The sequence below is a fragment of the Myodes glareolus genome, chromosome 24, assembly GCF_982192425.1.
Source record: "Myodes glareolus chromosome 24, mMyoGla1.1, whole genome shotgun sequence".
NCBI classification, from domain to species: Eukaryota; Metazoa; Chordata; class Mammalia; order Rodentia; family Cricetidae; genus Myodes; species Myodes glareolus.
The window spans coordinates 9,676,453-9,690,901 of record NC_142049.1 but is presented as its reverse complement, the minus strand read 5'-3'; the positions used below and the strand labels follow the sequence as shown (position 1 = coordinate 9,690,901).

General features: G+C 40.5%; 1 protein-coding gene across 1 annotated transcript in view; it reads right to left on the bottom strand.

The window, feature by feature from the left end:
- Positions 1–421: 421 nt before the first annotated feature.
- Positions 422–14,449, bottom strand: part of Prcp (prolylcarboxypeptidase) — a 47,632-nt gene continuing 33,604 nt past the window's right edge. Inside the window, exons 4-9 of the mRNA XM_048435216.3 lie at positions 13,280–13,461; positions 12,791–12,948; positions 11,117–11,286; positions 5,773–5,937; positions 4,855–5,042; positions 422–1,443 (exon numbers count right to left, since the gene is read on the bottom strand). Of these exons, the coding sequence (XP_048291173.1) occupies positions 1,227–1,443; positions 4,855–5,042; positions 5,773–5,937; positions 11,117–11,286; positions 12,791–12,948; positions 13,280–13,461 (1,080 nt within the window). The 3' untranslated portion in view covers positions 422–1,226. The remainder of the gene's footprint in view (positions 1,444–4,854; positions 5,043–5,772; positions 5,938–11,116; positions 11,287–12,790; positions 12,949–13,279; positions 13,462–14,449) is intronic.

The following is a 14,449-nucleotide window of genomic DNA, read 5'->3' as shown; positions in this document are numbered from 1 at the left end:
ATATTTTTTAAAAAAATCAAGAAATGTTTTCAAACATATGGTAAGAACATGACTGAGAAAATAATAAGAAACTGTGGAGAGAAGCTCTTTCAGCAGAGACGAGACTGTCAGTCTCTGCGTCCCTGAAAGGTCTGGACTCAGCTTTATTTTCTATCCTAGAAAAGCCCTTTGGAAGAAAGGCCTCAGAACCGCTTGGAAGTTCCAACCCCTTGGAAATGGGAAGGGTCCGTCATTTATTAGTGTCACGTATGCCACCTGCATACATTACTCTGTCTGTCGCCTGGAAGCCACACAGGAAAGTCCCCACGCACCTGCTGCTCGGTGTCCTGACACTTAAGGCTTTCACGATACTGGTAAAAATGACTAGAACGTAAAATTCCTTCATGAAATAAACAGAAGTACATTCTATTTTCTCAATAGCTGATTTGCCAATTTTTAAAGGATTTTTATTAATAGAATTTGTGCAGCTTTAGAGTAAAAAACAGCACGTTTCCTAAATTGGCAGAATTTAGCCAGTCACCACAAAACAGACCTGAGAAACAAAGAGAAACAGGGCAGGAGAAGGCAGATTTCTTCCTGGCAGTACCACAGTGGCAAATATCCAGAACTAAGGAAAGCTGCCAAGGGGGAAAGAGAAAAAGAAAGGACTTTGCAAAGGCAGCCGGCCCAGGCACACTGCCTTCCCAACAGCTGGAGGAGACGGGAGCAACACACAGGTAGGTCTGCCTTGGTCTTTATTGCAGCGCAGTTCAAAGGCCGCCATGGAGCTCACAGGAAGCCGCCCCGTTTCCTGGATTGGCATCACGCAGCCCACCAGCTGCAGTGGTGGACTTTTAGCCCAGCTTCTGGTTTTCCTTTGGTGCCAGGAATGGGGACTCACAGTGGGCCAGAGAGACGACCACCTCAAAACCAAGGACACGTCCCCACTTGTGAGAAAAGTGGCTCTCCCTCTGCCGAAAGACAGTCAGGAACCATGCCGGTTCTGATGGCAGGAGAGCTGCCTGATGACATTCTTTCTGGGAAGCGACACAAGGAAATGAGGACGGAGCAGTCACCTGGGTGGGATGGCCATGCCCACCCCGTCGCTCTCTTCTGTCTCAGCCTTGGCCCAACACATATATTGATAAAGGAGAGAAACCAATTACATACAGGAAACCAAAGTGAGAGGGAATGTGGGAGGAGCGAACACAAAAGAAGAAAGCAAAGAGTTATTTTTCAGAAGTTGCTCAGGACTGCCGTCTGGCATCTTTATAAAAATCTGCGATCCATTTCTTCATGTGTTTAACTTCCAATAAGCGCGATAGCAGCACAGCGGAAGGATCAAAGGCAGTACTGGCTCGGAGATCTAAGTGATGCGCCCCTCCGGGGATATTGATAGCCACCAGGGTATCTGTGATGTCTTTGGTTACTCCACCTCCTGACCACGGGTCTAAGTCACCGTTGCTGCAAATGAGGGGAAGGAGAAAGTCAATACGCCTTTATATTGTCTCCACCTTTGGGCCCTCACGAGCATTACACGTGTGAACACTATCATTCTTGAGGCTTCGTGTACATGCGCATCTTAACTTCCCCTGCGTGTATCTAGGAATAGAATTTCCGAGATTTGTGATACCACTTAACTTCCTCATGAACTGCCAAAAAATTTCCCAAAGTAGCTTCACCATTTAATAGTCCCATTAGCAACACAGGATTTGGATTCTTTTTCACTGTGGATTGAAGGTGGGATATTAGAGGAGAGCTTGACCACTGGGCTCCAAGTCAGTCTTCACCGTGGTCTTGGTCTTCACACACACGCCCAACTGATACTGATCATCTTTTCATGTCTTGTTAGGCCACTTGAAGAGACCATTTGGAAAATTTTCTGAGGCTATCACTTCTCCCCCTGTGGTCCTAATAAAAGTATCAGCTCATAAACACCCGCCCTCTCCTTGCCTGTCCTCCCTGACCATCACTGTGCAGACTTCAGAGGTGCCATGTACCCACCCCCCCAAAGTTCTAGAAGTAGGAACAAGACTCCTCAACTTCCACACTGTGGTTGGCACTGAAAAACACCTGTGTACATAGATCCTGGTGGGTGTTTTTCTGTCTGGCTTTTAGTAGCTACTAAGGACAGCGATGGGGTAAGCTGGTGGAGGGATTCAAAGAGCTTCATTTAAAATGCTACCTTGAAAATGTTATTGCCAGGCATGGTTGCACACGTCCGCACTCCCAGCAATGGAAAGGTGGGGAAGGGGGGTCAGGAGTTCAACATCTTCCTTAGCTACATGAGGAGTTCAAGGTCAGTCTGGACTACATGAAGCCTTGTCTCAAAGAACCAAATGAGTGCTATCTTTCCAAATATGAGAGCAGAAGATGTTTTCCTATTAAAAGGAATATACTTAGATAAGAGTTGAGGGATTTGTTAGTCTTTGGGTATGAGGACATGACAAGTCATCAGGAGCTGGTCTGATACGATGTCCACTTAGCAGTACAGCAGTAGAAGGTCCTTCCTTAGGGTCTATGACCTTCTAATACATGTTCTTAGCTGATAAAGGTACTGGGTATGGGTTCCACCTTGTGGAGCTGGCCTTAAATCCAATGAGAAAGTGGCTGATAACTCCCATGGTGTTTGTGCCACCACTGCACCACTGGGCATGTCTTTGCCTACCCAACCATGGTTGTAGCTCACAGGGTTCGTAGCAGTATGACTGATGATTGCTTTCTTCCTCCTGCAGCTTGTATAACACCATCCAGCGTTATGAAGCCTGCTTGACTTTGCCATCTTCCATTACTCAACTACGTGGTATCTGACCACCGAGTTCTGCAGAGTAACCAAGAGCAATGGCAATAGCCTGCTGATGTCTCCAAAATAATCAACTAATTCCTGGCACTGGGCTTTTTATTAGTTAGACTTTGATGTCTAGCAGGGGCATTGTTGCCCAATCATAGGGAAACTCCTCAACTCCTCTCTCTCTCTCTCTCTCTCTCTTTCTCTCTCTCTCTCTCTCTCTCTCTCTCTCTCTCTCTCTCTCTCTCTCTCGTGTGTAAGCCTAAGTTTTTATAATAGAAATTTCCACGTAGGTTTTTTGAAAGGTCGTTAGTGTTTTTTTTCATTTCTTCCATATTCACCTCCTCTACCCTACCCTTACATACTTGTGTGTGCACGTGCATTCGTGCACTTGCATGCTGTTAGCTGTGAGTAGCAGTGAGAAGAACAGTGAACTAAGTCTGCAAATACAAGACCTACATTCTTACTACCTGCATAATTTCAGTAAGAACCTAGGAGAACCTCAATTCTCACTGTACCATAGAAAAGAAATTTTTTTACAAGATCAAGAGGCCCAAACTAAATAGCATATGTGGCACAAACTATATATACTACATATAGCACAAAGTATAAAACACTAACAAACACCAAATTGCTATAATTACTATCGTATTATACAAGGATGAGAAACATTAATCACCAAATTATAAAATAATAATAAAAATAGATATGAAGTATTTCTCAGAAAAATCAGTCAAAGTATTAATTCAATGAACATGTGTATATGTGTGTTGTGGTAGATGCATGCGTGTAAGCATGTGGTGGGGGGAGCATGAGTCTGTGTGTATGCAGAGGCCAGAAGTCAGTGTTAGGTGTCTTTTTCTGTTCTTCTCTTTACTCTTCTGAGACAGGCTCTCTGGTTAAACCTGAAGCTCACTATTTTGGCTAGACTGGCTAACTAGAGATCTGTCCTATGCCAACCTACCCCACAACAACTAAGGTACAGGAATGTACCACTATGCCCAGTTTTTACGTGGTGCTAAGGGTCTGAATTCAGGTCCTCTGGCTTGTACAGGAAACATTTTCCACACTGAACCATCTCTCAATCCCATCAACCAACTCTTTCTAGGCAAATGTATAAATAAATATTCAGGTATATTGAAAATATCTGTATTTGAAATTCAATTTTAAATTCCCTATCCTATTATTATACACTTCTCCTTGAAGAAAAAAAGCAGTATTTTAATTGTTACTTAATGTAGAATTCTAGGGAAAAAATTACTCTAAATATATACTTTTGTTTGTTTTATTACAAAGCAAAGAGGAAAACTCCTATGCCCAATAGAACTCGTATATTTTTCTACAGTATAAATGTTTACATTAACTACACAGAAGATGGATTCTCTTAAGTATACAAATTTCTTTTTTTAATTTTCCAATTAATACGCACAACCAGTCAGGAAATGCTCCAGCATTTGCAAAACAAAGAGTTGCTGCAGCCACGTGAAGAGCAAACTGCATCTGCTTTGAAAGGTCATCTGCAGTACTGGTCACTTAGCAACAGTGTTTGGAGTTGCCCAGAGACACCCTCACCCCCCCACCCCTCCACCCCCCGCACATGGACTTGAATTTCTCAGTTCAGATCAATGAAAGCTATCCCAGCCACTGGGAAATCTCAGGATAGACACTGTTTTCCCGAGGGACTCCAGATACCTGGGTAAAATCCCCAACAGCCAGCTTCGCGTAATCACTGGCAATAATTAATTTGCCTGGGAAATGATGTTAAACAGTTCTTCATGGGGTCTCTTCTGAATTTATGCTTAAATAACTGAGACTCATCATTGGAGAAATAATCTATGGGTTTTAGAAAACCTAAATCCTCCCAAGAAAACCATGAAAAGAATTGCCAAGGTAGGACTATAACAGTGACTTTTTATTACAGTCTCAGCTACCCAGCCAATGTTTACTGAGTGTCCACCCTGTGTCTGGTGCTCGATAGCAAAGGAGAATGGCAACACTATTGTATTCTGTTACTTTATTACTGGGCACTTTCCTAGTTAAATGTTCTCCGCCATTCTGCAAGTGTCTCCTCCAACCAACAAGCTCACCTGAAAATGATGTTGGAATGTGAACTGATGTTTTTGCCGCCATACAAGGTAGTAATCCAATGAGGCCGTGGTTTCACACCCCACTGGCTAAAACAGTCGTCGGAAAACTTCTCCAAGTCCCACTGATAGGTTTCAAACATGTCATCAACACCATTAGTACAAAAGGGCATGACCATTTCTGTGCAGGACTGAAAAGCAAAGCCGGAAAGGAAACAAAGGGAATGTGAGGTGAAAAGAGACAAATTATGCAAATGTATTCAGCTGCTATGTCGTAGAGCTAGGGTCTGAATTTGCAATAGAGCTTCAGCCCCCAACCCACCCTCAACTTCCTTGCCACACAACCCCTTGTTTCTCACAGAAAGACATGGTTGAGATGTCACAGAACTTAGCACTGTTTTCTTCTTTCCTTTCTTCATTTCTGCCTGTCTTTCTTCCTTTATTCCCTTCATTTCTTTCTTTGTTTCTTTGCAAAAACCCTTCCTTCATGTCTTTAATCATATTTAACCCTCGAGACAACCCTGGCAGTCTTACTGCACAGGTCACAGAATGGAGACTCAGAGTCAAGGTAGAATTCCTTTCCTTCATACAGCCTTACAGTGCCTCCTTTTCAGGACTTGTCAAGGTCTATTATAATGTTAATTTATCTTTCTCATCAGGCTATATTTTATGGTAAAAATCACAATTTATTTATTTTTATATGTTTGAAATATAAGAGATTATGATCAATGACAGCCATGCATTATATATTTACTGATGATTAAATATAGGAAGAAAGGAAGGAAAGATTGAAGAAGGAGGGAGAGGGTCATGCTGCAACTTCACAGTGGCCAGGCTTACATAGCACAATGACTGGTTTATATGGCAGTGCAATAGAACCAGTAAAGAGCCAGTTGAGCTCAGGGAAATTATGATGCTCACCTGATAGCTCCAGCCCATGGAGCCTAGACTGCTGGTAGTTGTTTGTGAAATATTCAGGCATTGCGCTTGGCCTGAATAATTATAATATATATTCAGAGCTTGGAAAATATTCTGCAGCAGCACTGTATCAGATACATTAGGGTTTTTCAAGTATTGGCATACTACCTAAGGAAGAGTCAGATAAGGATAGAAAATTAGTTATTCTTTGAAGGCAGAAATTGTTCAGCAACACGTTAAGATGTTTATCAATGTTTTATGACAAAATTGAGATATTTCCTCTTCATCTCACTAATTTGTTATTCATGTACTCACCCTAAATGATTTTTAACTTTACATCCCATTCTACAATAGTCCTTGTCTTTAGATAGGTTGTCCAAACTAAAAAGTACTAGAGAAGTCTCAGAGTTCAATTACACCACAGACTAGATGAACTTGACATAAATTTATGAACTATTCCATCTAACAAATACAGTGTTCTTACCACCCATGAAATCTTCTCCTAAAGTACCATTTTCTAGACTTCAAATTCAATCTTATGGAATATTAAGATTCTTATATATTTTTATATAAAGATTATAAAAAGATTCTTATACATATTCTTATATATTTCCAGATCATAGCACAGTAAAACTAGAAACTACACAAATATACTCAGAGAGAACACTATACTTATGGATGACTAGTGGAACTGAATGAAACTGGAGAGGAAAATTTTTAAAATTCTTCTTTTTCAAATGAAAAAGAAATCAAACTTAAGCAGAAACTTCAGGATACAACTAAGGCTGTTCTAAGTGGTACTAGTTATGAATACTTATATTTTAAAATCAGAAATATCTCCAGATAAATAATTTGATGGCATACCTTAAGGTATCAGAAAAATGAGAAGATTACAAATTCAAAAGCAGCAGATAGCAAGAAATAATAAAGATTAGGGCAGAAATTAATGAAATGGAGACTAAAAGAAAAACTCATAGAATCAATCAAGGGGTGGTATGGGAGAATTGTCTGTATTCTGTCAATCATATTTTAATAAAACGCTGATTGGCCAGGCAGGCAGTATAGGCGGGAAAGCCAGACAGGAAGTAGAGGTGGAGCAAAGAGAACGGGAGTATTCTAGGAAGCAGGAAGCTCCCTCTCCATTCTGCCCAGACCACCGGAGAGGAAAGATGTAAGCTGCCCAGCTGAGAAAGGTACTGAGCCATGTGGCTAATGTAGATAAGGATAATGGGGTAACATAAGTTATAAGAACTAATAAGTAGCCTGACCTAATGGGCCAATCAGCTTTATAACTTATAGAGATCTCTGTGTGATTGATTTTTCTCTGGGACTTGCTGGCTGTGGGGTACCGGGCGGGACAGAAACCCCAACAAGCCAGCCAGCCCTCACACTACAAAGGGGTTGATTCTTAGAGAAAAAAAATATAAACCAGATTGACAGAACACCTAACCAAACTAGGCAAAGAAAAGAGAGCGGGGTAAGAAGGTAACAAAACTGGAGGTGAAAGACAGAGGCTATTACATATGCCAATGACATCCAGAAAGGTTTCCCTGAAGAAGGAGGATCCATCCTAAATATGAGTAGGACCATCCCATAGGCTGGGGTCTATACTGAATACTGAATAAAAAAAGAGAATGAGAACTTCCTGGTGAAGACGCAGTGTGACCATCTTCAACCACGCTGCTGTTGTGCCTCCATGATGGACTGCATCCTCTCGAATGTAAGTCGAAATACAGTCCTCCTTACTTGAGTGGAAATACAGCCCTCCCTACTTGAGTGGAAATACAGTCCTCCCTACCTGCGTGGAAATGTAGTCCTCCCTACTTGAGTGGAAATACAGTCCTCCCTACCTGCGTGGAAATGTAGTCCTCCCTACTTGAGTGGAAATACAGTCCTCCCTACCTACGTGGAAATGTAGTCCTCCCTACTTGAGTGGAAATACAGTCCTCCCTACCTATGTGGAAATGTAGTCCTCCCTACTTGAGTGGAAATACAGTCCTCCCTACCTACGTGGAAATGTAGTCCTCCCTACTTGAGTGGAAATACAGTCCTCCTTACTTGAGTTGCTTCTTGTCAGCTACTTAGTCACAAGCTGTGAGAAAAGTAACCAGCATACTTCAAAAGAAGAGATTCAAGTGTGTGTGTGTGTGTGTGTGTGTGTGTGTGTGTGTGTGTGTGTGTATTTATATGTCACAAGGAAGGATGGAAAAACAAATACTGAGAACAAGAGAAATAGTCTTCCCAGGGAAAGCATGCCAATTGGTCATCCAAAATGAAATGGTCAGCCCTGAAAACATTATGTTTATATATTTGGAAACATACACACACACAGTAGCAAGTGAAGAAGAGGAAGCCATGAATAAGAGAGAGAGCAAAGAAGGGGATACATGGGAGAAGTTGAAGGGAAGAGAGGGAAAGAGGAAAATGATATATTATAGGCTCAAAATAAAAAAAATAGAATAAAAATACTGGAAACATAAATAGTTGCTCAGTCCTGATGAAGGCATATTAACTTTTATGGAACTATTTTTGACAGTGTTTTGTGGATTTAAAACTTTCAAACTAAGTCAGTAAAATAAAACAAAACTCCTTCATGTATACTAAAGCAAGGAAATATATAAAGGGGAAGAAGAGAAGGAAGAAAGAAAAAGGAGGCATGGAGGGAGAGAGAAAGAGCGGAAGAAAGGAAGACAAATGGCCGTAAGTACTTGAAAAAGTATTGAGGTCCTAAGCCATCAAGAAATTGCAAATTAAAACTGCTTTGAGATTTCATTTCACCCGAGACAAAATGACTGTCATCAAGAAAACAAATAACAGCAAACACTGGCAAGGACATGGGGAAAGAGGAACTCTTACATATTACTGGTAAGAATATAAATGAATACAGACACTACACAGGTCAGTGAGGAAGTCGCTCACAACAGAACTACAGCTCTACCACTCTTGGCTAAATACCCAAAAGATACTAAGGCAGCATTCCACAAAGACACATTTGTGTATCTAGTAATTGATACCCTATTCATAAGATCTAGAAAAATGAATCTGCTTGCATGCCCAGCAACAGAAGAACGGTAGAGAAAATATGTTATTTACAAATAATATGCAATTCTATCCAGGAAAAAAAAAGAAATCATGACATTCCAGAAAACTGAATGGAAGAGGGAGTCATTTTTTATCTTATATTTTGTTCTGTGCATATAGGGGTTTTGCCTGCGTGTATATCTCTGCCCCACATACATGCCTGGTATAGGTGTCAGATTCCCTGAGACGGGGCTTACAGACAGTTGTGAGCTGCCATGTAGGTACTGAGAATTGAACCCGGGTCCTTGGAAAAGCAGTTAGTGCTCTTAACTGTTGAGCCATCTCTCCTGTCCCTGGGCATCATGTTTAGAGTAAAAAGTTAGATTCAGACAAATACTGCATATCTCTCTCTTCATACATGAAACACAGATTTTAAGGTGTGTGTGTGTGTGTGTGTGTGTGTGTGAAAGAGAGAGAGAGAGAGAAAGAAAGAGAGAGAGAGAGAGAGAGAGAGTCTTAAAACCAAAGAGAGGAGAGGCCAAGACTTTAACAAGGGAATGGAACTAGAGAGCCATAGAGTACATCGGGCATGAAAGCACAGGCGTCTGTTTGAGGAGAAGAGAGGAACTGGCTATAGTAGGGGACCAGAGAGTAGAAGAAAACAATGGAGGAAATAGGTGATTTAAAACAAAGAATAATGACCTTAAATATATATGAAATAATGAATAAATATATATGAAATAATTATATATAAATGAATAAATATATATGAAATAATTACTTTGTGTGTTAGCCTCAAAATTATTTTTTAAAAAAATCTCACAACAATGCTCTTTAAAATTGAGAAGGGACCCAGTGGTCAGTGTGTATACTGAACAGTCAAACGACAGAATGCTTTTCTATTTTTTCCTGTTCTCCTCTTCCTGTGTCCTACATACCAATTCTATAATTATTTCCCCGTGTGTATATAACTTCTGTTAACCGTGGGCAACTTAAATGAATGTGCAAATCTCAAAAGACAAATTAAAAAGTGACAACTGAGCTGACACCAAAAATGATATTTAATTTACCTGGTTTTTGTTGGAAACACTGTATATGAATTAAATAACTCCAAGAGGAAATAGATGTTTCCTATTAATTACAAGGTTTTGATAAAGAGACTTTTAAATTAAAAGTACGTGTGAACCAGACCTAGTGACACGGGTTTGTCATCCAACTGCGGGGAGGCCTGCCTGGACAACAAAGTGACTTCAAGACCAGGCCATATCTCAAAACAGGAAGTAGAAAGAGGATCAGCCGTATCGTTCAGCACGTGAGAGGTCCCAGGGTCGATCTGTACTGGGAGTGGGAGGTGGGGAGTTGGTACTTTTGAAACCTGGTGCTCACATAACTAATTCTAGTTTCATTTCCAATACTGTACACCTTAGAAATATCATCAATTATTTCCTCAAATCTTAACCACGAATTCAACCAGGCTTCGGTTTTAAAATTAAGAAAGACAATCTTAACAAAAGAATGTTTAAGTTGAGCATATGTAATAAATACTTTTACCGTGAAAAGAACTTTAGCATTGTGAAAGATCGAAAAATGGGTGTGGTATGCTTTCACACTGGAAAAAGCACATAAGATTATCATCATTTACTATTCATGGGTGTCCCCAAATCTAACAATTTGCAGAGTCTGCAGCAGAACTCCGCACATTTACTTCCGTGCTATTGCACAGAGAAAGACAGGGAGCCTTGGGGAAGAAGCCCCTTGTCTAGGATCACAGAGAGGTAAGCAGCAGCTCCAAGCGACTCCCTCACCACCAGCACATCAGAGGATTCTCTTGCGCACTGCTGTTTGGCATGTGGATCATCATTTATGGTAAGTGTGGCATTTAGAATGCCTTTAGTGGCCCATTGACTCGGAACAGTGACAAAAGCTGCCATTTATTCAGTTCAGCTAAGGTATTACGTGGATCTAGGCATGTCCTATATCACAAAGATAGGACACGGTACATGTGCAAAGTACAGTCCAGAACTTGGCACACAGAAGTTATTCCATTAGCACCCCAACTATTGGTCTTATTTCTTATTCCTATAATGATGTAACTGGTGAGATTTATCTCCAGTCCTCAAATGAGAAAACTGGGGTCAGAGGACAGCTGACATGCCTAAGGTCAAGTAATCAGAAAGCTGTAGAACCCAGGATTCCAGCCCACAAGCATTAATTTCACAGAGTCTAAGTAATCGGGATTTTTTTCTGATGTTGAAAGTCAAAGCTTGCATATCAAAAAAAAGAGAAAAATATTTTATATAAAAAATAGAAGACACTTTTCCGTTACCTTGATAGGCCAAGCAGGCAAGGGCTGTAGAAAGTTGGCTTCATAAGGGTAGTCCACCATGGCCAGGTTCAACCAGGTTTCAGAGATCCAGTCTTTTAAATATGAGATGTCCCCAGAAGTCAGAGGGCTACAGAGGTGAAGGGCTTTTGTGAGCCATTGGAGACCACCGCCTGAAGACAGAAGGGCACTGCTAATCTGCAGATCAACCAATCGTGTATTCTCTACTTGGTATTATAGAAAACACAGTTTCTACTTGACTTCTCCAAGAAATTTTCCAACATTCAACAAAATACTTTAGGGCAATTAGATACCAAATTTTACCAGAATTAATATTATTTCCTGGTTTAAGATACCACTGAAATAAACAAGAATACTAAAAAGAATGCATAAACTACAATTAAATTAAACAAATAGATGCTCTTAATTATTAGAACAGTGGTTTCAACCTTCCTGATGCTGTGGCCTTTTAACACAGTTCCTCATATTATGGTGATCCCTAACCATAAAATTATTTTGTTGCTGCTCTATAACTGTAATTTTGCTACTGTTACGAATTGTAATACATATATCTGATAAGCATGACATCTGATACATGACCACCAAAAGGGCTGCAACCCTCTGGTTGGTAACCACTGAATTAGAATATTGAGCACAAGACAGTAAACAAGAAACACACAAAATCCCACACACTAAGGAACTCTCATGACTAAGATGCCAGAATAAGAACATCAGCCTACGATTCAAGGTGAGATTGACTGTGTAGGTGTGAGGAAGGACTGAGGACAGCAATAGCCTGGCCTTGCCTTTCCTGGACCTCGATACTGATGATGCCAAGTGTTTACTTTTTTTTTCCAAGTGTTTACTTTTAAAATATTATTTATATATTTTGATTGGTATGATTCTCTGTAAGTAGAGAGAGAGTGTGTGTGTGTTAATACGTGGCAGTATTAGACTAGGAAGACCCCTCCATAGGTAAGGTCCCAGCTATGCAAACATACAAGACCTGAGTTTGAACTCCTATAACCTGTGTAAAACCCCAGAAGTGGCAATGTGTGCCTGTAAGTCCAGGTTAGGTCGGGAGGGCCAAGATAAGCAGATCCCCGAAGCTCACTGGCCAGCCAGCCTATCCTATGGATGAGCTTCAGATTCAGTGAGAGACTATGTCTCAATAAGAAAAAATAAAAATGCAGGGAGAGAGCTTGAAGAAAGGCAACAAAAGTGACCTCTGACCTCCACATGCACACACATGCATGCCCACTGCACAGATACAGCAGTGATCACACACTAGCAGGCACAATTGTGTATTGTGTATACAAAACAATACACAATACACAAACATTTAATATCACAGAGAGAGAGAGAGAGAGAGAGAGAGAGAGAGAGAATACAACAAAGACACATGATTTTTTTTAAAAAAAAGTCATAGTGTTAGATTTTTGATTTTTTTCCTGGGGGCGGGGTGCATGTCTGAGACAGGATTTCTTGGTGTAGCCCTGGCTGTGCTGGAACTGGCTCTGTAGACCAGACTGGCCTCGAACTCACACAGATCTGGCTGCTTCTGCCTCCCGAGTGCTAGGATTAAAGGCATGCACCACCACCCAGTGGCCACATGGATTGGTAAAGGTTAAAGAAAAACAGACAAACTGCAAATTTACTCTCTTAATGAAAGCGTACCTGTACTGGAGAGTCGGTTAATGGCACCCCAGGATCTGCGGATGCTCTCTGCACAATGTGGACCACTTTTCCTAAAATCTTCAGTTACAATCTTCATAAACACACCACAGGGAACCAAATCCTCAAACTGCCAGATAGGGGCAGAAGCTGCAAGGGCTCTTAATGATAGAGGAAATGAGAGGAGAAAGAGAGAAATGTAATTTGTCTACTCATTCTTTGTTTGTTGATTTTGCTTTTTCAAATGTGTGTACACATGTGTGCATGTGTCACATGTGTGCAAATCCCTGTGGAGACTAGAAAAGAGGTCAGGTCAACTGGAACTTGAGTTACAGGCAATTGTGAGCCACCTGACATGGGTGCTACAAACCAAATCCATAATACTATTGCTAATGAGAACGAAACCAAAAATGTCCACACACATAGCATGGAACTTTACAAACCTCTAATTGTTTCTTGATCATTAACTGTGTCCAGCATAAATACACTTACCCAACTACTGAGTGAGGATATTTCATTCTGAACCAGGCTGCAAGCATGCCACCGTAAGAGCCCCCGATGGCGATGACAGGTTGACTTCCAGCTCCTGGGATTGTTCTTCTCAAGTGTCTGATTAACTCTGCAAAATCAGCCAGGGCTTGTTCTGACGTCAGGAAATTCAAGTGTTGGGAATCCTGTATATGTGTGTATTTATTCATTTTAAGAACAAAGACAAAGAGACCAGGAATAAATGTGTACCTACTGGCAGTCGAGGCACAGTGTATATTCAGAACAGTTCTCATTCCTTGAAATAGATTTCCAGACAATTGAGCTAAAATCCTACATCATCCACATCAAAGCAACCCACGAGAAGTAACTAAGTCTGTGAAAGAACATGACGTATTTTCTAATCGAATGTAATTCTGTTGCTTTTAAAAGTTTTTTTTTCAAGTGCAAAACAGAAAGCAAGACCCAGTATACATTTAAACATTTAAGATTATGTCCTTAAAGAGCAAAAACCTCTCACTATGGCCTACTTAAACATTTAGCCAGTTTGATTCTTCAGCTACAGCTCTGATTTTTGTTGAGAAATGCAAACTGTAAATATGATAGTTAGCTATTTTTAAGTTACAGAACTCCTTATTTGTAAACAAGATAATACAGTTGAGGAAGATTTATAAAAGGAACTATCCTAGCGATGTTCCTGGGCAAGTTTATCTGTGGACCATACAGAGGCATTTGTCAAGCCCAAAATGCCTCCATTTTCCTACCTGACACCTTCAGTCCATTAGCAGCAATATTACTGTGTCCCAGTCCCAACATTCCTTATCTCGGGCATGCTTCACCTACTCCATTAACCTGCACCCTCATCCAAAATGTATGCTGACCCTTCACCTCCTCTCTCTGTTATATTTACTTCCATTTTATATGGTACTATATATATATATATTTTTATATGGTATATATATATATATTTTATATGGTATATATATATATGGTTGAGTGCAGCTGTTTTCAATTCTCATGTAGCAGGTATAATATTTCTTATGCTATTAACAACTTTTTTGAGCACAGAAAAAGGAAAAAAAAGTACACCAAGAACAGGTACGGGTCCACTGCTAATAGAGCAGTGATTGTAGCGAGCTCCAGGCACCACAACTTGACTGTGTCCCCATGTTTCGG